The sequence below is a fragment of the Bufo bufo genome, chromosome 5, assembly GCF_905171765.1.
Source record: "Bufo bufo chromosome 5, aBufBuf1.1, whole genome shotgun sequence".
Taxonomy (NCBI): Eukaryota; Metazoa; Chordata; class Amphibia; order Anura; family Bufonidae; genus Bufo; species Bufo bufo.
Window position 1 is genome coordinate 241,408,588 of NC_053393.1, and position 27,975 is coordinate 241,436,562.

The window sequence follows — 27,975 nt, forward strand, 5'->3', positions numbered from 1 at the left end:
AAATTTGGATCAGCTGAAAAACAGCCTATTTCAGTTTAATCGTTATTTTCAATTAATTGAAAGCTCAAAAAATGTTTTGTTTCACTCTCATTTCTTTTTGTTGAAGCTCTACTTGAAACCTTGTTAAGATCCAACAATGTAAAATATGATTTTCTTGCCATTTTTCAAGTGGTCTTAAACTTTTGATCAGGATTGTACCTGCAGGAGAGCCAGGGTTGGTCAGCGAGGTCACCTGACCTAATTCACATAGCCCAGGGAGTGATATGCTCCACCCTTAGAGCAGTATAACAGGAAACCAGCCGAACTCATGCTGTGTCCAGTGCTGAGTGGAAGCTGTGGAGCGGAATCCTCAAAAGCAATACCACCTACAGAAACAGAGCCCAGGACCGCAGCATTAAAATTGAAAGCACCGACCATAGGTCATCGCTGAGCGCAGCGCCCAGGACCGCGGCGATAAGCCGGGGAACAGCGGCGTACAGCAGCCACTGTTACATTACGTTGTAAATCATTATTACAGTATGTCTATAACTGCTTATATCCTATTGGTTTATTGTTAAAATACTAAAAATGATTGCAACATTTTTGATATAATAGTTTTGTAGATGGTGTCTTGAATGTTACCATTTTACGTGCATGCCCTAAATGTCAGTAAGCAATTTCGAGTCTGGATGAAGCCAGTCATTCAAATCAGAAATGTCTACTGTAATCACAATCTCTATGAACTAAAATGAATCTGAAATAATATTACTATTATATCATCAACTTCATAAATATTATTATCGTGATTAGTTTAGGAATTGTTCACACCAGCACTATTGATGTCTGTTATTTTGCTCATTTATAGGAGCAGAACTAAAATGATGTAAGGGTCGCATTCAGCACATCATTGATCTGAACAGGACCAAACAGATCCTATTGATTGTAATTTTTGGTTGCCATTCAGGAGTTCACTTTTTTAGCGGAGGCAGGACTTTTCTCTCTGTTCACTTTGATGGAATCTGTGATGGAGGCAACAAACAGAGCCTCCAACAGTGATGGCCAGTTTGCAGTGTTCGCCGATGAACACATGCGATCTGCCATCTTTATTCCCAAGCCCGGCAATGCAGAAGTAAGTCCTTACCTGTGCCTGCGCCGCGAGCCGCTCTGAAACACATGCGGTCACCGGGAGCAGGCAGTTCCGAGAACAGCCCGATGAAGGCTGTTCTCGGAACTGCTTGCTCCCGGTGACCACATGTGTTTCAGAGCGGCTCGCGGCGCAGGCACAGGTAAGGACTTACCTCTGCATCGCCGGGCTTGGGAATAAAGATGGCAGATCGCATGTGTTCGTCGGCGAACACTGCGAACTGGCCATCACTGGCCTCCAATGCAGAACAAACAGTTACATTGCTTATATATCTGTGTATGAGTCATTGTAACTAAAATAATCAGCTATACAGAAACGTTTCAATAAAAAAAATATATGAAAACTTTTGTTAAAGCGGTTATCCATTGAATATCGTAAAAAAATGAAAATCAGACATCATATAGTGTATGACAGTCTCTTTATAACAAAGCTAGAACCAGCCCTGTACCTCACATGGATTCAGAGATCTCCCCATTCATTGCTCTACTAGATTTATATCAAGGTGGCAGCTCAGGGGGAGTGTCTTCTGCTGCAGGTAAGGGGGCATGCCCATGCTCTCCCTATCCCAGCTCAGGAGCCAGTTGAAGGATGAAACTGAGCATTTTGCGGCCATCTCAGTGAGCAAGTCAAAGAAATAAGAAAAAGAACAAACAGCAGGCGGCGCTATAAAGATATATTATATTAAATGGCTTTACAACATTTTTTATTACATGCAATTACTAAAGTATTCAGATCCACAAAACTCTTATACCTTCTTCATAACGTACCGACCTGGATTCCGCTTAGGTTTTTTCATACTGTCAACGCAGCGTTCAGAGATTTAATATGGAGGGGAGGGGTCCCTAGGATTAAGCTTTCAACCCTGCAATGGCCTAAAACACAAGGGGGACTGGCAGTACCAGATCCTTGGTCCTATTATATTGCAGCCCAGTTACAGCATTTTAGAGGATGGGGGGAGGTGACGCAACTAAATAGTGCGGGACGCATTGTTCAACATCTGATACATCGTACGTGCTTATTGTCGGCTCTGGAGGATGGTTCGTTTCATTCTCATGGTACTCAATATCCATTGATAAGTATGATGCATAAGATATGGTGGAAAACCAAAGAAAGAATGAGTATAACCAGGTATAGTACTCACACACCTATATGGCCCAATTGCCTATATTCTGAATTGAATAAGATCAGTGGAGTGCAACAGTGGGAGCAATATGGGATGGGGAAGATGGCTCAACTGTTTTCGGATGGGTCATTGAAAAACTTTGAGGTATTGAGACAAGAATTTAGTATTCCACATAAATATTTCTATGTGTATTTACAGTTGAGGCATGCTATTCAAACTCAGGAAAAGAAGGGGAAGATCCAACAGGCAGCCAGGTGTCCTATCATTGACTACACAGCAAGGTCAGGGACCACTAGTGGGGTGATATCCCTATATTACAACACACTCAGGGAGGAAATTGATAAATCCAACCCACTGAAATTGTATGAGAAATGGAAGAAGGATATTGAGGATCTAACTGAGGAGCAGTGGAAGGAAATTCTCACTGACTTACCGACGCTGTCATTGAGCGAGTCATATAGGATCTCACAATTATATCTCCTACATAGGGTCTATAGAACACCTGCGCTACTATTAAGAATGGGTTATAGGGAGAATGACGTCTGTCCACGTTGTAATATTAGTAGTGCAAATTTGATCCATCTTATGTGGAATTGCCCACGATTAAGAAGGTATTGGATTGAGATAGTGGAACTTATAAATAGGGTTTTTCAAATCAATCTAGAAGTTGGACCATTGACCTGTTTACTGGGTTTTGTGAAAGTACCAAGAAACATGCTTAAGAAAAAGGTGGCCGTTATGAGAATATTGTATCAAGCGAGGAAATGCATAGCATTCCACTGGATTGATGAAACGGCTCCTACGATTCAGGAAGTAGTAGGTAGGGTGCATACACTGGTTAAGCTGGAGGAATATGTTTATTTGAGAAGGAACTCGAGGAAAAAATTTGAAGTGATATGGTCCTCGTGGATTACACATTATAACTTGTCTTAGAGTATAATATATGGGGTTCGGACCGCGCTTCTGGTCCAGGTCAGTGTGCAAGTTCTTAGTCCTTCTTACTTCCTCGTTTACAAAGAGAGCCTGAGGGCTGCAAATATCCCTCAAGTAGATATCCTGCAACCAATGTAATTATAATAGTGTGAGTCCGTATGTAACAGTAACCTGCATTGCACTGATTATACTCCCACAATGCGAATAACACAAGGCGTAAATGTAATCCCTCCGTGGTAAGTTGTTCTTGTTCTATCGGAACAGCCACGTTTCCATGCAATCTGGTTAGTTCCCCACACGGACTCAAATGATGTATACCTCAGACAAATCTATATTTCTTTTCTTCAGATTCCTGAAAATTTTCTGTGGACAAGAATGGCTTCTGCAATAGTGAAGCTCCGTATATACTTGTTTAAAACTTTTTATTTGTCCATACTTACAAGACAACTTTCTTAAAACAACTTTTTAAAACACATAAAATTCCCAGCGTCTGCTGCTTCTGCCCAGAAGCAGCAGACGCTGGGAATTTTATGTGTTTTAAAAAGTTGTTTTAAGAAAGTTGTAAGTATGGACAAATAAAAAGTTTTAAACAAGTATATACGGAGCTTCACTATTGCAGAAGCCATTCTTGTCCACAGAAAATTTTCAGGAATCTGAAGAAAAGAAATATAGATTTGTCTGAGGTATACATCATTTGAGTCCGTGTGGGGATCTAACCAGATTGCATGGAAACGTGGCTGTTCCGATAGAACAAGAACAACTTACCACGGAGGGATTACATTTACGCCTTGTGTGATTCGCATTGTGGGAGTATAATCAGTGCAATGCAGGTTACTGTTACATACGGACTCACACTATTATAATTCCATTGGTTGCAGGATATCTACTTGAGGGATATTTGCAGCCCTCAGGCTCTCTTTGTAAATGAGGAAGTAAGAAGGACTAAGAACTTGCACACTGATGTGTTTCCCTCTTTATGCACTGAAGCTGGCACGTTCCCTGAGTTTTTCCAGCAAGATGGTGCACCACCACATTATGGGTGTCAGGTCCGAGCATTCCTAGATGAACAGTTTCCTGGAAAGTGGATTGGTCGTCGTGGGCCAGTTGAATGGCCCCCAAGGTCTCCCGATCTGACCCCCTTAGACTTTTATCTTTGGGGTCATCTGAAGGCAATCGTCTATGCTGTGAAGATACGAGATGTGCAGCACCTGAAACTACGGATACTGGAGGCCTGTGCTAGCATTTCTCCTGCGGTGTTGCTATCAGTGTGTAAAGAGTGGGAGAAGAGGGTTGCATTGACAATCCAACACAATGGGCAGCACATTGAACACATTTTATAAGTGGTCAGAAACTTGTAAATAACTCATGAAAGAATAAAGTTACGTTAAAAACAAGCACACCATTGTTTTTCTTGTGAAATTCCCAATAAGTTTGATGTGTCACATGACCCTCTTCCTATTGAAAAAACAAAAGTTGGATTCAAAATGTCCGACTTCAAAATGGCCGCCATGGTCACCACCCATCTTGAAAAGTTTCCCCCCTCACATATACTAATGTGCCACAAACAGGAAGTTAATATCACCAACCATTCCCATTTTATTAAGGTGTATCTATATAAATGGCCCACCGTACATTGGGAATCAACTGACTTTTACTTCAATCACAGGTTGTATACGAATGGACAATTAACTTTTACCAGCAAGGAGGTATCCTTTTTTCGTTTATCTTCAGCAAGGAGTTTCTCTTTTATCTCCAACTTTTTCACAAACTTATAAGAACCTGCACACAATAATCATAACACAAGTTGTACCATTGATTGACATTTACAATGCTTTTATATTCTATATATTTTCTATATTATTTTTTATATTTTTTTCTATATTTTTCTATATTTTTTATATTTTTTATTTTTTATTATAGACATGCCAATTACTTATTTTAACTGTATTTGAATAAATATAATCTGTGTGATAACCAGATGTAGAGTGCCTGTCTATTATCCTATACACTTGACACAGAGCATTAATCCAAGGCAGTAATTTGGGAGAGCCGCTATTAGCATCTTCTCTTGATTTGTAATCAAATCGAAATTTAACTTCAATGTGGTCATAATTTAACTAAGAAGATCATTCAGAAGACAGGGCCAGAGTATAAGTCATCAGAAAGTTTGGCGGATTTCACTGTGAACAGCATTCTGCAGTTTGCTATGTACTCTGACACATAGAAGCTGCAGAAACCAAATTGAGCAAAAATTGTAATAGAAGCTTATTAAAAAATATATTTTTTGGTTGTTGTTGTCGAGAATAGTCTAAATCAGTAATAAAAAAAAATGTCTCAGAAGGTGCCTGTAGCCTTTTCTCAGTAACAATGTCAAACTGTAACTGACGCTCTAGTCATCTAGTCATTTATAAGATGAAATAATTTTCCTTCCTTTTTCAGATCAGATTCAGCTATTCTGTACAATGACCGATCTGTACTTGAAAATCACCATGTAAGTGCAGCATACCGCCTGCTTCAGGATGATGAGGAAATGAATATACTGTATAACCTTTCCAAGGATGACTGGAGGTGAGATGTGTAAGCAATATACAGCATTCTTAGTACGTCTTAATTACAATTATCAAATGTTGACATTTTTTCATGATTACTATAGTTCTATACATTAACTGGTTGCATGAATTCAATTTGAACATGTTGCTGCTGATCTGAAATTTAGGCTTCACCTCCATCCATGTAATGATCTATTCACATCTTGTCACAAAATAGTTGCATTTATTGTCACCTGAATATGCTGCCCTATATGAAATCTCATATTATTAGCCCAAACAGCACAAAAACATTGTGCCATTTAGCTTATAGTATCTATTAAAGAATACATCAGATTCATAACCCACCCTCCTCACAGTGAATGATGGGCTGCTGTGTGTCTGCCTATACAGCAGCCCCTCATGAATATAGTAGGATAAGGGTCCATTCACACATCCGTGTGTGTTTTGCGGATCCGCGGATCTGCACAACACGGACAGCGGCAATGTGCGTTCCGCATTTTGCGGACCGCACATTGCCGGCACTAATAGAATATGCCTATTCTTGTCCGCTATTGTGCGGCCCCATAGAAATAAATGGGTGCGCAATTCCGTTCCGCAGAATGCGGAATGGAATTGCGGATGTGTGAATAGAGCCTAATAACTAAACTAAATGGCACAGTATGCACTGTACTTGTGTCATTTGGGCTAATAGGAGAGCAGACCTGTATTCTAATGTGCTGCCCTTACATGGGACTTCAAAGGGGTTAAAAGGGTAAGCCAAACCCCCTAGAGTGGCTGACCCGTGGTGGAGATCATACTTACCTAACTCCTTTGTGGGGGTGGACTGGGAACTAAAAGTGGCCTTGGAAAAAACTTAAAAGTGGCCTCATGTTGTATTTAATAGAAGGCTGGGCAACACAAGTAGACAGTGTCAAGACAAGTAAATTATGCTGACACAAGTAGGGGGGGGGGGGGGCAGCAATATCATAGTGCAGCACAAAATAACACCCCAGGGGACCTAAATAGCACAGTGCAGCACAATATACTTCCTCAGAAGTTGTCCATCTATACAGGGAGTGCAGAATTATTAGGCAAGTTGTATTTTTGAGGATTAATTTTATTATTGAACAACAACCATGTTCTCAATGAACCCAAAAAACTCATTAATATCAAAGCTGAATATTTTTGGAAGTAGTTTTTAGTTTGTTTTTAGTTTTAGCTATTTTAGGGGGATCTCTGTGTGTGCAGGTGACTATTACTGTGCATAATTATTAGGCAACTTAACAAAAAACAAATATATACCCATTTCAATTATTTATTTTTACCAGTGAAACCAATATAACATCTTAACATTCACAAATATACATTTCTGACATTCAAAAACAAAACAAAAACAAATCAGTGACCAATATAGCCACCTTTCTTTGCAAGGACACTCAAAAGCCTGCCATCCATGAATTCTGTCAGTGTTTTGATCTGTTCACCATCAACATTGCGTGCAGCAGCAACCACAGCCTCCCAGACACTGTTCAGAGAGGTGTACTGTTTTCCCTCCTTGTAAATCTCCCATTTGATGATGGACCACAGGTTCTCAATGGGGTTCAGATCAGGTGAACAAGGAGGCCATGTCATTAGATTTTCTTCTTTTATACCCTTTCTTGCCAGCCACGCTGTGGAGTACTTGGATGCGTGTGATGGAGCATTGTCCTGCATGAAAATCATGTTTTTCTTGAAGGATGCAGACTTCTTCCTGTACCACTGCTTGAAGAAGGTGTCTTCCAGAAACTGGCAGTAGGACTTGGAGTTGAGCTTGACTCCATCCTCAACCCGAAAAGGCCCCACAAGCTCATCTTTGATGATACCAGCCCAAACCAGTACTCCACCTCCACCTTGCTGGCGTCTGAGTCAGACTGGAGCTCTCTGCCCTTTACCAATCCAGCCACGGGCCCATCCATCTGGCCCATCAAGACTCACTCTCATTTCATCAGTCCATAAAACCTTAGAAAAATCAGTCTTGAGATATTTCTTGGCCCAGTCTTGACGTTTCAGCTTGTGTGTCTTGTTCAGTGGTGTCGTCTTTCAGCCTTTCTTACCTTGGCCATGTCTGTGAGTATTGCACACCTTGTGCTTTTGGGCACTCCAGTGATGTTGCAGCTCTGAAATATGGCCAAACTGGTGGCAAGTGGCATCTTGGCAGCTGCACGCTTGACTTTTCTCAGTTCATGGGCAGTTATTTTGCACCTTGGTTTTTCCACACACTTCTTGCGACCCTGTTGACTATTTTGAATGAAACGCTTGATTGTTCGATGATCACGCTTCAGAAGCTTTGCAATTTTAAGAGAGCTGCATCCCTCTGCAAGATATCTCACTATTTTTTACTTTTCTGAGCCTGTCAAGTCCTTCTTTTGACCCATTTTGCCAAAGGAAAGGAAGTTGCCTAATAATTATACACACCTAATATAGGGTGTTGATGTCATTAGACTACACCCCTTCTCATTACAGAGATGCACATTACCTAATATGCTTAATTGGTAGTAGGCTTTCGAGCCTATACAGCTTGGAGTAAGACAACATGCATAAAGAGGATGATGTGGTCAAAATACTCATTTGCCTAATAATTCTGCACGCAGTGTAGTAGCTATCAATAGCTCCACGTTCTGTTCCCCTCCAGTTGTCTCTAAATAAAATATGAAGCCATTGGTAACCATACCCCACTGCATTATTCAGCTGTATCACCATCCTGAGGACAGTCATACAATTCAGGAGGACATTTGCAGCCGCCAGAAGGGTACATTAGTACTTGATGCTCCCAGCTTTAATTACCACTGAGGGCATCAGATCATTATGTACTTGGGCAGTGGCAGTAAGGAGGGCTTGGACAGCCACCTGGACATTTCACTATAGGGTCTAATGCCAGTCCACCTCTGCTCCTGGGCCTGCTCTTCCTCTCCCTGTGATGAGATCAACATCCATCAACAGGGGGACATGTGATTGGCTGCAGTGGTCAAGTGTCGCCCCCCCCCCATCGACAGATGTTGGTCTCAGAGCGGCAGACTGTAGTGGAGAGAGCTGGTTACTGCAGTAGTGCTGTCATTGAAGTGAAAGGGAGCAGTACTATACTTATGATCTCCATCTACGACACAGTGGATGGAGCTATAGAGTTCTGATGCTTATTTCTGGCACCAAAGCGACTGCAGCTGATCAGCAGGGGTGTGGGGTGTCAGACGCTGCCGTTCTGATATTGATGACCTGTCCTTCCATCACCTGTCAAGGGACATAAGATACACCCATAATATATATAGGATTGGTGGATTTGGCTTATCTCTCATGTGTATGGGGGCTAATGCTGAAATAAGGTTACATACAAGTAGTTTTAGTCTTTCAATGTTGACTACATACTGTATGCTTGATTTTACAATAAAAAATAAATAAATAAATAATATTTTGGTAATTTTATTGTCATTGTAACTCATTTTAAAGGTAACCTGTTAACATGAAAATGAAATGTAGTACAATCTGTAGGAAAAAAAAATACAAAATGTTACAGAGCAGGAGGATCTAAGCAAATTGATGTATAATTATATGGGAAAATATTCAGCATTAACTTGTATTTCATTCATTCAAATTGCTGCTCATTCTGGGCTTTGTAGTCAAGGAGGCAGTCCTATCAGTGATCAACAGCTATTTGGGTATACACAGTCATAGAGAGAAGGCTGTCAGTCACTGATAGGACCTCCTGCTTCACTTCAAAACCCAGAATGAGCACAGATATAAATACATAAATTACAAGTTTTACTGAATCTTTTCCCATAAAACTATATATTAATCTGCTCAGATTCTCCTGCTCTATAACATGCTGCCTGCAGCTAAGATACCATCAGTTACCTTTGACAAATTATTGAAAGCAATTGTATTTTTTATATCTTCAGCATGGCTAGGGTCAAATGAATGTTGAAGGGTATTACATTTTTATTTAGTCATTTAAGAAATACATGTTTCTAACATGCATAAGTGTATACTACTACATACCTTTGTTATACAATATAGTTGAACACTAAAAAAATTCCTGTGGCAGAGATCAGTTGACACACCCTCCTCCTGGGATCAGGGAGTGCCATTTATCAGGGGTATTCCTTAGCTATCAGGCAATTGTGGGATATCATGTGGATTTAAGTTTGGAATAAACTAGAAATCCCAGATCTCTGCTGATCCTTACCTAGTCTACACAGCAAAGCTGACAAGTAGAAAACCGAAAATATCTGTGTGCACCCTAGTGGCCAATGTGAAAAACTGCAGTATTTCTGGATTTTATTTTTAATATGGATAAAATATGCTTGTAATAATTAATATATAAATTTTCCGATTAAGCATTCTATCCAAAACATAGCTGAAGTGCTCAAGACATATCAAATAACCTTGACCATTTTGCCAGTGCAGTAGAAAACAGCTAAAAAAAAAATCTGAGTCATTTTAGGCAGAGTTAATGACCTGACTAACTGGCTCACACTAGATTTAATACTTAAAAATGTAAGCTTACCTCCTCAGAATTAAGATATTTGCAAAAGGTTTGTGAAACATATGGTTTGTAGTGGAAATGTCACATACAATTAGCAGATGCACAAGGAAACTAATGTCTTACACATTCTTTTTCTTTTCTGCCTTATGATAACCCTGAAGGGAATTCCGGGCCTTGGTGATTGAGATGGTGTTGGCCACAGATATGTCCTGTCACTTCCAACAAATCAAAGCAATGAAGAATGCTTTGCAGCAGCCGGAAGGGTGAGTAACCTTGTTCTGATGTCCTATGGTAAAAGGTTATAGTAAATACTGATAGGCTGTTATTATTTTGCACTTCAAAGGCATCATCTTATAAAAGCTTCAATGTGAGGCTTTCTGAAGTCTTCTCATGCTCTTTAAAGATAAAATTGAAGAATTAAAGATCAAAGTTCACATTCACAAAAATGCACAAACCCTCTTCAATAAGCATAATAGTTAGGACAGACATATAAAGTATATTTGTGTGTAATGTGAATTAGGTATTAAAAATTCAGCCATGTTATAATATTGAACTGCATTCAAAATAGTTGCTGCTAGCAGTGTATGTTATTGTACTTAATTCAAGTAATCAAACTATATAATATAGAATATAGTCTACTATGTGTTATTCATCTACAAACATGGCAAGCACAGTCACTTCTATGAAAAACTAAGTATAGGGTATAGCTCATTTTGCTAAATTACAGACAACAAAAGTTGCAAGAGGGCTAGATGACATGGAGGAACACATGATTGCACAATCAATACACATACTGTAGATGTGCAGAGGAGCTGCACCCACAAGATATATTTGAGATGTATAATTTCTTTTTTTTTTCTTTTAAACAAATTTTATTAACGTTCCAATATTATCCATCAACTTGAAAAAAGAAAACATATCATTATCAACATCTTTTTCACCCTTATTCCCCACCCAAATCCCTGCCCCCCATCTGCGATGCGTCCTCCCTTCACCACCACCCCTCCGTAACCAGACCGAGGAGCAGTGGGGGGGAAGGATGGAGAGCGGGGAAAGCTCTAAGAGTTCCAGTCTCCCCAAATTTCACTCCATTTTTTCTCGGTATTTCTTTGCTTATACAGAATATATTCATATCTCTTGTTACAATTCACCAGGTTTAACCATGTATTCATGGTGGGACTATTTCGCGAGAACCAAGATTAGAAGTCTTGACAAAAACATTATCTTAAACAAAACATTTTTTTTATATTGCTGACAGCGGACCTTGGCAAGCTCGCCCAGCACCCAACATTCCGCAGTAAAAGGGATCCGCACATTCAATTTTCCCTCAATATATTTATGGATAGCCCCCCAATATTGTTTCAGCTCTGGACAGGACCAAAACATATGGAAATAGTCCACTTCGGGAGCATCACACCTAGGGTAATTAGAATCATTCCTGATACCACATCTATTAAGCCAAAAAGGTGTGACATAAAGTCTATGTAGAATATTGAACTGTACCACAACGTGATTCAAATTATGTGAAACAATTTTTTAATTCAGCGTTACCTTCTCCTGGTCATCCAGATTAATCATTGGGCATTCATTTTGCCAAGCCATCTGACCCGAGGAGGAGGTACCTCCAAATCGTGCTATGAGTACATTTTTATAAAATTGAGAAATCTTCATCTTTGGACCCAAATTTCCTATCCAATCATTAAATTGTGTAGAAGTGTGTATTTAAAGTCAAATTTTTTTTTTACTCCTGGAAAGTGCCGATCTTAATTGTAAATACCGAAACCATAATAATTTCTGTGATTTTTCTCTTTGTGTTAATTCTGTAAATGAAACAATATCTGCCTACTCCCTGTGTCACATATAAAATATTACTTTTATGCCAATATTGATCCCTACCTAATTTATCTAAAGTTTGTAAGTGCCGGTTATTCCACAAAGGAGTGCATTCTAGTGAACCCCTCACCCCACACCAAAGTCTAATAGAATACCATGACTTCATAAAAAGATTCCTAGCAGATCTAAATTCCTTATCGGAGTCGGTCAATTGATCAGACTTCAATAAAGTAAAAAAGTTATCATATGGGGATACATTAACTAAATACCTGCAGAGTGGACTATCCTTCCACTCGCGGAAAAAGCAAAACTGTGCAGCTAAACAATAGCCCCTGAAACAAGGGAGATTAAGTCCTCCCCTCTCCAACGGCTTGTACAAATGCTCTAACTTAAGGCTTACGCGTTTCCTCCCCCAAAGTAAATGGTTAATAATTATTTCGATTAACTCTAAAAAAAACTATCTGCAATCCAAACTGGAGAGTTCCTAAATACATAGAGTAACTGGGGAAGAATCACCATCTTAACTAGATATATCCTGTCAGCCTTCGACAAGGGTAGCTTATTTATCAATGGAATTAAATTGAGCAGAATAAAATCTTCCACCCTGGGCGAGACTGTAATATCCAGGTACTCAAAGGACTTGGAAATTTTCAAGATGTTCAAAGGGCTCTCATTAGGGAGTGTAAATTTATCTAAGGGCATATTTATACTATCTAATGGCATAAGCATAGTTTTATCCCAATTTACGACCAGACCTGAAACTTCCCCAAAGGAATTTATCATTTGGATAATATTTAACAGGGTAGATTGTGTCTGTTGTATATAAAATAAAATATCATCTACAGTTCCTAATACCCCAAATCCTAGAATCTTAGAGTCTTCTCTAACCCTAGCAGCCATTGGCTTAATGTAGATGTCAAATAAAAGAGTAGAAAGTGGACATCCCTGGCGAGTGCCTCTAGTCATAGGGAAACTTCTTGTAAGATGACCATTTACATTAAGTCTTGCGGTGGGAGATCTGTAGAGAAGTTTAATCAAGTTAATAAACCTAAGGTCAAAACCCATCCTATGAAGCACTCTCCATAAAAATCCCCACTCAACTTTATCAAAGGCCTTAGACACATCTATGGACAGAATAGATCTTGAGGGCCCTCCAGACATCTGTAAAAAGACGGTGTAGATTATGATGGGTCCCTTTATTAGGAATAAAGCCGTTTTGGTCTGTATGTATAATTGATGTCATAACACTAGATAACCTCATAGCTAGGATATTTAGAGAAGAGTTTAGCATCTGTATTAAGCAGGGAAATAGGTCTATACGACCCCAGATTATTAGGGTCTTTACCCTTCTTTAATATTACTGTAATCACAGCCTCTGTCATTGTTTCTGGAAGGGCTCCGTCCTTTATTGAATCAGAGAGTGTTCTCCACAGATGCGGAATAGTAACCTCCTTGTATCTACCGTAAAACTCATACGGGAGTCCATCCAATCCAGGGCAGGAATTACCTGAACAGGCCTTGATTGCATCCTCTATCTCTTGAGGACATAAATCCTTCTCCAGACGTTTTTTTTTTACTATCTGTAAGAACTGGAAGGGAAATGGAATCCAAGTATGAGTTAATCGTAGCCTCTGAGAGAACGCTCTCTGATTTATATAATTCACAAAAATACTCTATGAATATTTCTATTATTCCCTCCTGATCTTCCACTATAGTGCCATCAGGCATGGAGATACTACGAATCTCTTTCTTTGGTTCCTGGCTAGCTATTACCCTAGCCAGCATCTTCCCAGGGCGACCTGCCTCGGAGAAGTATTTCTGTCCTCTAAAGAATAGCCTCTGTTGAGATTTATCCAAAAGAAAGTCAGAAAGGGCCTGACTTGTCCTCTGCATAATCTCCCTACCTTCCTCTGTTTTTACCTTGGCATATCTGGCCATTCCTGCAGCAGCTGCTTCCTCCAGTTCTTTCTCCTTCCTAGCATAGCGTTTACTCAGGTTTGCAATTGTACTAATAAAAATCCCTCTCGAACGCTTTGAAAGCATCCCATACATAATGAGATTTAGCTGAGGCATAATTCCTATCCCAAAAAGAGATAATTTCATTTTCTATCTGGTTATGATTGTCAATTATTAATAGCACATGGGGGTTCAATCTAAATGGGGGTTTCATTCTAAAGTCGTTCCAGACCATAAATAGCTCTATTAAGAACGGGACATGATCTGAGACGGATGTGGCCTAATATTTCATCCGTTTAATACAGTTTAAATAACCTTTGTTTATCAGGGCCGAATCTATTCTAGACATAGAGCTTCCAGATTTACTAACACAGGAATAAGCTCTTTTTCCTTTGGATAGGCCCACCTCTTGGCAAAATTGTGCCAAGGGGGACCCCTGGGCCGGGGTATACCTATTCCCTCCCATAGAGATGTATAATTTCTTAAAGTCATTTTGCAGGAGTCTACTTTGTCACAATTTGAACCAGATTTATCAAATGTCACAGGATGTCTAATAAATTTGGCACATCTTTAAGTATGTTTTGAGATATTACTTCACTGTCTACATCACCCAGTAACCTTGCAACAATCTATGCAACTTTTTGACCTCTTAGTGACCATCCCGGTTTTGGCCTTAATGACAAAGCAATTTTTTTATTTTTTTCATCGTTGCATTCCAAGAGCTATAACTTTTTTATTTTCAGTCAATGCAGCCATATAAGGGCTTTTTTTTTTTTTTTAGCAAAAAGTTGTAGTTTCTTAATGGCACCATTTTGGCATACACATAACTTACTGATTAACCTTTTATTAACTATTTTTGGGGAGGGATAAAAACAGCAATACTGCCACTAAGTTTGTACTTTATACATTTTGCAGCATTTCTTTTTTGACATAAATAGTCTGATAACTTTATTCTCTGGGTCATTCTGATTATAGAGAAGATCATAAAAAAGTGTGAGACCACTTTTCGGCACTGCTGGCATATAGATGAGTCCTCAGGATTGATAATATTTTTTATTGAGTTCAAGTCAACGCGTTTCAAGGGCGAAGCGCCCCCTTCGTCAGGACAATTTACAGAATAAAAGTTCACTCACTACTGGAGTATTTTAAAAAACTATTTTGACGGGTTAATCTGGGGGAGGCTCAGAGGCAGGAGCGGGCGTGTTTAGTATAATGAAGCTCCTAGTCTGTGGACCTCGTTACCAGAGCCATTCAATCACATTTAATTGCACTAATTGGGAGATAAAGGGAGACACATTAGTATCCAGTGTGACACACAGGGGGATACATTGCATATTGTGCAAACTTCAGTGGCGCTGAATCGAGCGCTCCATATTCTATCTTTACCCATCTATTGGAGGATAATAACTCCTTTACAGCGCTGGCTTCTCAATGGTATCGCAGCGCACACAGTCCTCTCATGCAGAACCGGAGCCATTAATATCTATTTGCACTCCCTGTATAATTGTATGTGTGGCGATCCTGTGAGTCACCAGCGCTGCAGGGTCTCCCGACTCGCACCACCACAGCGCACACCGTCACCCTGTGTAGCGCTGGGGCTCGCTTCAATTCCTGTTCTCTGCACTAGCATACATACAGCGGCCCTGCGGGGTTCGGGACCCTTCTGTATCTGGAGATAGGATTCATATCCATAGCAATATTCAAGCTTCTGGCCGCACATATGTATGATGGAGGTAAGTATAAAACATATATAACATATAATTAAAAGGTGTATAGCCATACTAGAGGGGCAAAGCTAATATAGGACATTAGGTAAATATAAAAGAATACTAAAATAAATGTATCTGATATCAATAGATAACTTAAATAAATACATAAGTGGATCGCAACCATAATAATCATATATATAAATAGATCTCTACACAGTTCCATATTTGTGGCGCAGATCGAATACATGAACTACCAGAGGACAAAATTAATGGAGGACATTAGATAAATAGTTGCAGTTCTCACTAAAATTAATAAATAAATAAATAAATAGATAAAGTGCAACAAAAATGTTATTATGTATATTGGACACTATACAACTCTGTATTATTAACCCTAATTGAATACATCAAATGGTAGGGAGAGCAAAAATTATGGTAGGAAGGGCAAAATTATGGTGGGCTTGAATTATTTTGTTGGGGAGGTTTATGGCTCCACTTATAGCATTATTATTGGCAATTCCTTCTAAAGGAACAAATGTGTGTTCTCACCCCCCCATTTGCTTTCTTTCATTATGCAGATCATTGGTATCTGCTCACAAATACGCCACCGTCTATACCAGTACCCATGTTTATACAAATGTGTAAATTCAGTCTAGACAGAAAACCATATAAATAATCCTATATAATAAGACTAGACAGAACCAATATACTGTAGATAATCTTAAATAGAAGGATTAACTCAGAAGAAGCGGATCCGGCTAAATTTCTCTATAGAGATATTACACGGAGGTATATGATCATGTGTCCTTGCCCATGTATATCTAGTTGTATCTAGATGACATGTTTTAAGGCCGATTTATTGGCCTGTATTTGTGGGAGGGGCTCTGCCCTGCTATTTAGGCTCCTTTCCCCCTCCCCTGCATCCTACGTCTGCTCAACACAGATCGTGGCCATATCCCTGTACGTCTGGACTAGTTGCCTTACTGCTCCTAAGTCTACACCGTGCGCTGTGTCTACCCCGTTCGCCGTGTCTACCCCGTTCGCCCACCTCTCAGGTAAGTTGCTTAAAGTCCGGTCGGCAGCGCCGGCTCCCCAGGTAAGGGGGAGTCACGCTGCACCGGAGCGAACTGCCTGGATGCATCGGCTCCCACGCGGCAGTATAGGCAGGGTGCAGGGGTCAGCGTGGTCCTGAACTCGTTCGCAAATGTCTGGCACGGGCCGCTGTGCCATTAGTGAGGCAGGGTATTGTTCAACTTTCTTTCCGGTGTCCTCTCCCTTCTGTGTCCTCTCCTGTAGCCGCCGGCTCTCTTGCTCCAGATCACACGGCGTCCCAGGCTCGTTTCCTGTCTGGCTCAGTGCGCCCCCGGTGGCCACAGTTGAGAATGCAGGACGGGGAGCTCACTAGACAGTGTGTAGTAGGTCTTGAGATCAGCGCCCTCTGGTGGTCACTCCTGCTACTGCAGATGAAAGTGAAAAAAAAAAAAAGGAAAAACACATATACACATACTAATATCACATATGGCATTATTTTATTTGTGTACACACTCCCTATAAAAAAAAAAAAAATAGGGGATGATAAACACAATTACTCATTTAAAAATAAAAAATAAAAAAGGGGGGTAAAATAAATACAGTGGTACATATGCTCGTACTACGGGTTAAGCAAACTCTCCTTGCACATTTTATTGGGTCGTGTTCAGTCACCTCAGGTACGGAATTACCACGCTAGTTCATTTCAGACCTTTGTAGTTTACTCATTATACGCACGTATGTTCATCGATCTCGCTCACGTCTCCAGTCATGTATAACCGTTCCTTGTCTGTTTAAGTATGTTTTCTCCGTTCTCTCTCCAGGGACGTTACTTCTTTTCAGGGTCAACCGTCGATTCTTGGTGGCCCAGTTTCGTTTCCAACAGGTAGTATAGGGAAGTTTTCAGTGGTAAATTCGCTTTCTCATTCTGTCTTCTAAAAATCTCACGGTTTAACTTAGGTATTCTTCTCATCCCACTATTCGCTCCTCCCGTGCTGTCGGTAAGTCAGCTCAGTCTGTCGGTGGCAGTAATAATTGATCACGAGGTGACATTATCCACGATGGCATGCGTACGCACACCACATCGTTCGGTGGTAGGGTTGTCACGGGTGTCAGGTCTCGGGTGATAGAGCCTCATTCTCACGTACTGTATCTACAGGATCATGTCTCATGCCTCTGACATCATGGAGGCCTCGGTCAATGAAAATGCCGCCAGGCTGTCCGAAGTGGGTAGCATCCCGTCACTACGGAATTGGACCGTACCCAGGTTGATGGCGGAGCTATCCAGGAAGGGTATCCCGTTTACAGCCTCGGCCAGAAAGGCAGAATTATACCGCCTACTCATGTCATCTGCGAGTCCTCAGCGTCAGGAGGAAGTCTCGATGGCCACAGTCCAGACCTCGCTCGCTCAGATTCACCTCATGCTCAACAATCTTACGTCATCAGTCACGGACATTCAATCCAGACTGGACACGGTCGAGTCCCGGGGTGCCGTTCTCACTCCTCCGGGTCCAGAGTTGGCCATCCCGTCCACGTCCGCTGTGGGGTGTACCGGTACAACTGTCTCTGTTCCTAACCTAATATCACTCTGGCTCACTTCATACCGGCCAATACCAAGAAAGATATTCTGGAAGGCAGGGACGTCAACTTGGCTTCCCTGTTGATTGCTACTTGGGATTTCTCAGACAGCAAAGTCATCGCGTGCGGTGATGTCTCAGTAGTACTCAGGGGCCGTGATCTCAGGCTAAACAGACAGCTTACCATCCCGGAGTTCCTTTTAGCTTTCAGCCTGTATAGAGATGTGATTTGCTCCGTATGGCCCGACCGCAGGGAGGAATTAGATCTCTATTTGTTCAGGGTGACCGAATTGGGGTACAAATATGGTGGTAGTTCATTCTACGATTATTACTGCTCATTTCCTGCTAAGGCTGCTATGGCCCTCAGTCAATTTCAATTTCTCACAAACTGGGCTAATATCGACACCGAGATATTTTGCAGACACTTTGCTGGCCTTAGGGCTCCTGCTTTTTCTCTGTGTCAATCCATCTACCACACAGCAGAATGGTGTCACAAAGCTGCCTCAAGTGCCGATAGTAGCCCTCCCGCACAACCGTCTAGGCACCCTGATCCCCAGTATGCCTCATGTTTAGTCGACAAATTGGGAAGGCCCATTCAATACCTCGGCCGGTCACAGATCTGTAATAATTTCAATTTTTCCTCCAGCAATTATAGTCAGTGTAGGCTGTTACATGTTTGTGTGAATTGTTTCAGAGCCCATCCCAAATCAGTCTGTACTTTAAAGGCGGCTAAGTCGTATCTGAGTGTCCTTAACGTTGATTGCCTGCTGCATTTCCTACGCAACCACCACGACCCTAGCTTCGTATCAGGTTTCCACACTGGCCTAATTGCCCTGCCTGAATCATCTTATGAGTGCCGGAATTTATTGTCAGCGGAGCTTCACCCTCAGGCAGCAGATGATCTGATTTCCATCGAGTTGGCTAAGGGATTCCTAATAGGCCCCTTTTCTTCTCCTCCCTTTGGACGGTGGAGAGTCAGCCCTATAGGCGTAGTCACAGGCAAATTTAGTTATAAAGAAAGATTGATCATCGATTTATCAGACCCACACGGTCACTCCACTCCTAGTATCAACTCTCTCATACCCTCCCTGGAAGTCAGTATGAAATATTCCTCCATAGATCAGGCCACCGCCATTATACTGCAGTTAGGCCGCAACTCTATTCTGTCAAAAGCTGATGTATCTGACGCCTTTAAGCTACTCCCCATCAGTCCAACTTTGTGGCAGTAGCATGGTATAAAGTGGAGAGATCTTTATTACTTTGCCTCTAAACTCACCTTCGGGTCAAAAAGTAGCCCATGGTTGTTTGACAAACTGGCCCAGGCTCTCCACTGGATACTAGTGCACGAGTTCCATTGTAGTTTTGTTATCCATTACTTGGATGACTTTCTGTTATTGGAACACCCCGAGTCCAATCCGCAAGCACTACAGTCGCTGCTAAGCTGTTTCCACCAACTTGATATTCCCGTATCCCCAAAAAAGGTTGAAGGTCCGTCCCCAGTTATCACTTTCCTAGGTATCATTCTGGACACAATAAACATGGTCGCAAAATTACCGTAAAGCAAACTGGACAGGATTAGGGTCGTCCTCCACAATTTCACGCAGACCAGAACCATTAAAAAAGTTGAATTACAGTCTCTTTTAGGCATGTTAAATTTTGCTATGCGAGTCATGCCCCAAAGGCAGGCCATTTGTGTCACGACTACTAGCTCTCCTTCCTTCAACTCCTTCCCAAGACAGCCTCATATGCCTTGACTAGTGATGAGCGGCAGGGGTCATATTCGAATTCGCAATATTTCGCGAATATTTTGTAGAATATTCGTCAAAAATTTGCAAATTCGAAAATTCGCGACTTTCTTTTTACTCAAAAAATCGGAAAGGTAATGATTGTGTAATATGCAAATTTTTGGAATTCGAATTTTCGGATTCGAATTTTTTATTGCGAGTTTTTCAACTTACAACTATTAGACAAAGAAGATTATAGCACTATATTAGCTATATTGCTCTATATTAGAATTTTTTCGAATATTCTCTATATTGCTATAACTTAGTTTTTTCGAATATTCGTAATATTCTAAAACAAGAATATTTAGCAATATAGCGAATATTCAAAAAAAACTAATATAGAGCAAAATTCGCAAACACTACTACTCCTAAAGTCAAGTATATTGCAGCCTTCTTATTGGCCCACAAGCTAGAAGCAGTGAGGGATCATGTGTACTGATAAAAAAAATATATATATATAAATTTTTTTTTAGAATATTCGAAATTACGAATATATATAACTATATTCGAAATATTCGCAAATTTTCGAAGTACCTATAATCGCAATAAAAATTCGAATATTCATGATCAACACTAGCCTTGACGACCAAATAGTATCCGATTTAGCCATGTGGGACTATTTTCTTAGTAACTGGAATGGTATTTCTCTCCTCATCCCAGTGGTGTCCAACAGTTCCCCTATAGTCTTCTCTGATGCCGCTCCCAGTTCTGGATTCGCAGCAATTTTTGTCACACATTGGCTAGCGAACGTATGGCCCGACGAGGTCAAGTCACTGCCGGGGTTTCTTCAGTCTTCAGCTTCCTTTGAGATTTACCCCTTAGTTGCAGCCGCTCATGTGTGGGGTCACGAGTGGACCGGTCACACGGTGTTGTTCATTTCCGATAATGCAGCGGTAATGGATATCCTAAATAACGGGTCATCTCAATCCCCGCAGGTGTTACCATTCCTCAGACGTCTAGTGCTTCTTTCATTGCAACACCAGTTTCGATATACTGTATATGCTCACACATATCAGGGCAGAAGAATGTCGCAGCTGATGCCCTGTCTAGAGCTAATTTTGGCCTTTTCTGGCAGGTATTTCCCGACGCAGACGCCAATGGTGCCACAGTCCCTCCATTCCCATCACTGGTCTGGATGTAAACTCTCACTTAGCTACAGCTCGTTCTCTACTAGCTAAGTCCCTGTCACCCAACACGGCCAGGGCTTACCATACAGGTTGGAGGGCTTTTCTTAAATTCCAGGACAAGTTTCCCCAAGGCATTCTCGATTTTACCAACTACATCCTGGCCTTCATCGGCTATTGTCATTTTGAGTTGAATCTGTCATACTCCACAGTCAAGTCTTACTTAGCCGGTGTACAGCATTTTAGGGCCTCCAGTCAACCAGAAGCTCCCTCACTATTCTCCATTCATGTAGTCAAGGCTACTCTCAGGGGTCTTGAAAAGTGCAACCCAAATACACGTCCAGGCCGCCAGGCCATCTCCGGGCAAATATATTGTTAGTCGTCTGACATGTTAGACCATGGCCCTTTTGGCGCCCAACAGAGTCTAGTGATAAAAGCAGCCATATACCTGGCTTTCTATGGCTTCCTGAGACCAGGAGAGTTTACCTCAGCCCATAGTAGCCGCAGGTATCTAACTGTCGGGCAACTGAAGGCTGACACGGACAATTTCATTCTCTCGCTCATGTCCACCAAAACATCACAGTCAGGCCCTCCTACCCAGAACACATACTACCCAACCACCCACCGTTGGTGCCCTGTTAAAGTGCTACACCAATTGCTAAAAAGTATTGACAATACAACACCCCACAGGCCACTGTTGCCTTTCAACGCAGCGCATCTCACAAGCTCCCAGTTTGTTTCTCATGTACGCTCCCTGGTGCTAACCTAGGTTTAGACCCGGCATCTGTCTCTGGCCACTCCTTTCGGATTGGCGCCGCTTCCGCAGCTTCCAAGAACAGAGTTCCTGCTCATGTCATCAGGAAATTAGGGCGATGGCGCTCCTCCTGTTATTCCAGATACATACCTCGCCCGAACGTTGAGATGTCTCTTGCCTGTCAGAACCTTGTACTATAAGTGAGATTTGTAAATAAAGTTTTATGAATGCATATGGTCTCTTTTTGGCCTCCTTCAGTCATCCCTACGACGTTGCGGTTACGGCACAAATCAAACCGTTTAGCTAACTATTAGTTAGGGTCCCGGTTCAGGTGTAGCCTTGACCACAAGTTTTAAGGCCGATTTATTGACCTGTATTTGTGGGAGGGGCTCTGCCCCGCTATTTAGGCTCCTTTCCCCCTCCCCTGCATCCTACGTCTGCTCAACACACCCACCCTTCCCACCCTCCATTTCATCATCACACCAGGGGATGGTCTCCTTCATTCATCCCTACGACGTTGTGGTTACGGCACAAATCAAACTGTTTAGCTAACTATTAGTTAGGGTCCCGGTTCAGGTGTAGCCCCGACCACAAATGGATATATATTTTTTTATTTTATTTTTTATTTTATTTTTTGTTCTATATTATTTGTGTTATTTTTGTCATCATAAAATGATCTCACTGATTTCATTCAGGCCTCGTGGACTTAGTGTATCTAGTTGGTACATCCAATATACTTCCCTCTTTTGTAGTTTTTCAAAGCGATTCAACGGGTTCTCTGTAATAAAGTCAATGGGGGTAATTTTTTATCTCATGTTTATCTTTTTCTGGGGTGGACGCACAATGTCTAGAGACCCCATTCTTCAGATATTGTTTATGGATGTTATACCTATGTTAGTTCGCCCGACAGTGGAGGGCTTGTGTGGTACGGCCCACATATTCTAGGCCGCATCCACATTCGATAAGGTAGATCACATAGGTAGAGTGACATGTGAGATGGTGTTTTATTGGAAATGTTTTGCCATTATAATTTGAAGTAAAGGAGGTTTGTTTATGTGTAATGATTTTGCAACACAAGCAATTTTTGGCTCCGCATTTATAGCTCCCTTTTTCCTTCCACTGACTCTGTCCGCTTTCCCCTGTCGTTCGAATGTGTTGTTTGGGTTTATATTCTTTATGGTCAGTGCCCGTCTATACGTAATTTTCGGGATGCTGGGAAGATGTTTTGCTACATGTGGATCCTGTAGGAGAATATGTCAGTGGTTTTCAAGGATTTTTTGTATCTGTCTATTAGATGTATTATACTGTGTAATGAACCGGACTTCTATTCAATATTGCGATTTGGTGGTGGTTGATAGACAGTCCTCCTGTGATTGTAGGCTACTCTTTTTTATGGCGTTTTTCACCAGTTGTTTGGGGTAGCCTTTGTCTTTGAACCTTTTTTCCAAGATCTTTTTCTGTATTTTAAAATCCTCATTTTTCGTGCAATTTCGTCTGATCCTTTTACATTTGAAGAAAGATTCATCTCTAATCACCCTGACTTCCAGAAACAGATTATATACTATAAAAGATACATTGATGACCTGTTCATCATCTGGGATGGTAATGAAGCTATGGTAAAAATCTTCTGTGATTCTTTGAACGGAACAGACTGGGGAATCTCCTTCACCTCGAATTACAACAAAGTTGAAATAGAATTCTTGGATATCATCATCTCCTGCCATAATAACCATCTAAGTACAAAAACGTATTTTAAAACAGTAGATACCAACAGTTATATTCATTATTCAAGTTTACACCATAAAAAGGCTGCAAAATATACCCTATAGCCAATGTAAAAGGATCAGACGAAATTGCACGAAAAATGAGGATTTTAAAATACAGACAAAGATGGATAGGGAAATTACTTAAAATAACATAAAATACGTAAAAACAAAAAATTATAATCTTGATCTTGGAGGAAGAGGTCCATATGGAGTAGGAGGTTGAGGAGGCGGTGGATGTGGCGGTGTAGGTGGAAGCGGCGGTGGAGGATGAAGAGGTAGCCTACACTGCTTTTTGGTTTTATTTATTCATTTTTTTTTTAGTTAAATTAGGGTACACCTCAAAACATTAAGAAATATAACCTGTGATAACCCCCTTCAGCCGTGCTAAACAAACATTCAGACAATACACTAGCCAGCACCGCCAAGGCGTAAAGAGCAAGCTCAGGCCATATTCCCAATTTGTAGACCCAGAAGTTGAAGGGGGCAGACCCATCAGTCAGTACGTGTAGGCGTGTTCACACATACTGCTCCACCATGTCGCGCGTTCCCGTGATGTCCACAATCCAATTGGATATCTGCTCTATCGACTTTCAATGTTCTTTTCTGCGCCTACCATGGTGATCACGGTTAGCGGCGAATCAGGGTTCCACGCCGGAGAGTGAACGTGAGAAAGGGATACCACATCCAAGGGAGGTCAATGTATGAAATTAAATTTGATCGAGCGGAAATGTGGGATAAATTATCAAAGTAGTAGGATTGAATGAAAGGAGGGGGCGCATGGCAATTGCCCACTCCTGACTCGGGGAGGTAGTGACGATAGATAACAATACAGGACTCTTAAGATACCCTGTTATTGGAATGATTAATAAAAAATTATTGGGAATGTCACTGGGGTATTTTGGATTTGAAAACGTTAGACAGGAGAGGCCATGCTGCCACTTTGTTAACTCTAGATAACTTCTGCCTGATCGCACGTCCGTGTGACATCCACGATCCAATTGTATATCTTCTCTATCAACTTTCGATGTTCTTTTCTGTGCCTACCATGTTGATCACGGTTAGCCGCGAATCAGGGATCCACGCCGGAGAGGGAGCGTAGGAAAGGCTGCAATGTGATCGAGCGGAAATGTGGGACAAGTTATTAAAGCAGAAGGATCGAATAAAAGGGCCAATTAAAGACGAATTTTAGAAATTTAAGTCCCTGTCACCTATACAGAGCAGGGGTTTTTCATCGGCAGAAATGGGTTAATGTCACCCACCAATGGAACAGATGATTTTTAAAAATTTCAGTCTTTGTCAACTATGCAGAACAGGGCCTTATTAATGGCAAAAATGGTAAAATGTCATCCAAGAATGAAATTTATGAACCTATCAACTAGGTAGAGCAGGGGTATATCACAGCCAAAAATTGGTGAATGTCACCCGACAATGTAACAGAAAAATTAGTGAAATTTATTAACCTGTCAACTAGGTAGAGCAGGGGTATATCACAGCCAAAAATTGGTGAATGTCACCCGACAATGTAACAGAAAAATTTGTGAATTATTTTTTACCTGTCTGCTAGGTAGAGCAGGGGTATATCACAGCAAAAAAAATTGCGAATTTCACCTGAAAATGTAACAGACCAATTAGTGAAATGACATAAAATAAAATAAAATACATACAAATAAAAAAAAAATCTTACTGTATGAGTGGATGTCCATATGGAGTAGGAGGTTGAGGAGGCGGTGGACGTAGTGATGTAGGTGGAAGCGGCGGTGGAGGAGGATGAGGTAGCCAACACTGTTTTTTGGTTTAAAGTATTATTTTTATTTTTTTTAAATTAGGGTACACCCCAAAAGAGTAGGAAATATCAAAAATACAACAATGAGCAATTGCGCTGGAGCATAACAATGGCTGGGAAAGGCCGGTATACATGTTTATTCTGCATAAGGTACGGACAAGTCCTGTGGGATCCATGCCTGGTTTATTTTAATGAGCGTGAGCTTGTCCACATTGGCTGTGGACAGGCGGCTGCATTTGTCCGCGATAACACCCCCTGCCGTGCTAAACACACGTTCAGACAATACACTGGCTGCAGGGCAGGCCCCTCCAAGGTGTAAAGGGAAAGCTCAGACCATGTGCCCAATTTGGAGAACCAGAAGTTGAAGGGGGCAGACCCGTCATTCAGTACGTGTAGACATATGCACACATACTGCTCCACCTTGTTGCTGAAATGCTGCCTCCTGCTAAGACGTTCCATATCAGCTGGTGGTGCTGGTTGTTGTGGCGTGCTGACAAAGCTTTTCCACATTTCGGCCATGCTAACCCTGCCATCTGAGGTGCTGGTGGTGCCCCAGCTGCGTTGGCGACCACTTCCTCCTCCTCTGCCTTTTGCTTCCACTGTGCCCCCGCTGCCACCAGCAGCGCGTCTACCAGCGTGCATCTTACGATCACGTTCCAGTGACGGAATTAAAGACGGTACGTTGTCCTTGTAACAGGGATCCAGCAGCGCGGCCACCCAGTAATCAGCACAAGTTAGAATGCGGGCAACTCTGCGGTCATTGCAGAGACACTGCAGCATGTAATCGCTCATGTGTGCCAGGCTGCCCAGAGGCAACGAAAAGCTGTACTCTGTGTGAGGTGTATCGTCTGTGTCCTCTGTATCCCTCCAGCCACGCACCAGTGATGGCCATGAGCTGGTTTGGGTGCTACCCTGCTGTGAACACGGTTCCTCCTCCTCCAACTCATCCTCCAGAACTGTGCCCTGACTGGACAATTGTGTACCTGGCATTTGTGGGTGCAGGAACCCACCCCCGGAGCCACTTGTGAATGACTGGCCGTAAACCCTATGCAATGATCCCTCCTCCTCCTGTGCCACATCCTCTTCCATCATCGGTAGAGATGTCGCGAACATAAAATTTTCCATTTACGAACGGCGAACCCGAATTTTCGCAAATGTTCGCGAACGGGCGAACCGCCATTGACTTCAATAGGCAGGCGAATTTTAAAACCCACAGGGACTCTTTCTGGCCACAATAGTGATGGAAAAGTTGTTTCAAGGGGACTAACACCTGGACTGTGGCATGCCGGAGGGGGATCCATGGCAAAACTCCCATGGAAAATTACGTAGTTGACGCAGAGTCGGGTTTTAATCCATAAAGGGCATAAATCACCTAAAATTACTAAATTGTTTGGAATAACGTGCTTTAAAACATCAGGTATGATGTTGTATCGATCAGGTAGTGTAACGGTTACGCCCGCTTCACAGTGACAGACCAAACTCCCTGTTTAACGCACAGCAAACAACCGCAAACAGTCCATTTGCACAACCGCAAACTCCTCATTTGCACAAGGTTGGATACCAAGCTAGCCATGTCCCGTTCCTTGTCCTCACTGATGTCATTGAAGGTCTCTTCCTCCACCCAGCCATGTACAACACCAAGGGTCCCCGAAAGGTGACAACAAGCCCACTGGGACGCCTGCTGTGTTTGGTCTTCCACCTCCTCAAAGCCACCTTCCTCCTCTGACTCCTCTTCTTCAGACTCCTCTCTCTGCGTTGCCTTTCTCTGCGTTATTATAAGGTGTGTTAAGTAGTACTATTCCTATCAGTTTAATCCCTATCAGGGGACGTGTATGGAATAGATTTTAGGAAGCGGGAGATGGAAAAAGATGCTTGGTTGGTCCTCTTACTTCCAATTCGGGGCACTGCGCGTGCGCCATGCAATGTACTGTGCCACCAGATATGAGTGGTGTGTTAAATAGTACTATTCCTATCAGTTTAATCCCTGTTACGTCCCCTATCAGGGGACGTGTATATGGAATCGATTTTAGGAACCGGGAGATGGAAAAAGATGCTTGGTCGGTCCTCTTAATTCCAATTTGGGGCACTGCGCGTGCGCTGTGTAATGTACTGTGCAATCCCAATATGTGTGGTGTGTTAAGTAGTACTATTCCTATCAGTTTAATCCCTGTTACGTTCACTAGTATTATTATTATTATAAGGTGTGTTAAGTAGTACTATTCCTATCAGTTTAATCCCTGTTACGTCCCCTATCAGGGGACGTGTATATGGAATCGATTTTAGGAACCGGGAGATGGAAAAAGATGCTTGGTCGGTCCTCCAATTTCAAATTTGGGGCACTGCGCGTGCAATCTAATGTGCCACCAGATATGAGTGTTGTGTTAAGTAGTACTATTCTTATCAGTTTAATCCCTGTTACGTCCCCTATCAGGGGAAG

General features: G+C 41.7%; 1 protein-coding gene across 2 annotated transcripts in view; it reads left to right on the forward strand.

The window, feature by feature from the left end:
• The window catches only part of LOC121002879 (calcium/calmodulin-dependent 3',5'-cyclic nucleotide phosphodiesterase 1C-like), a 786,737-nt gene that overhangs the window by 632,380 nt on the left and 126,382 nt on the right, over positions 1-27,975 (forward strand). For both annotated transcript variants that reach the window (XM_040434515.1, XM_040434516.1), the window contains exons 9-10: positions 5,619-5,747; positions 10,385-10,486. In XM_040434515.1, coding sequence (XP_040290449.1) covers positions 5,619-5,747; positions 10,385-10,486 — 231 coding nt within the window. The remainder of the gene's footprint in view (positions 1-5,618; positions 5,748-10,384; positions 10,487-27,975) is intronic.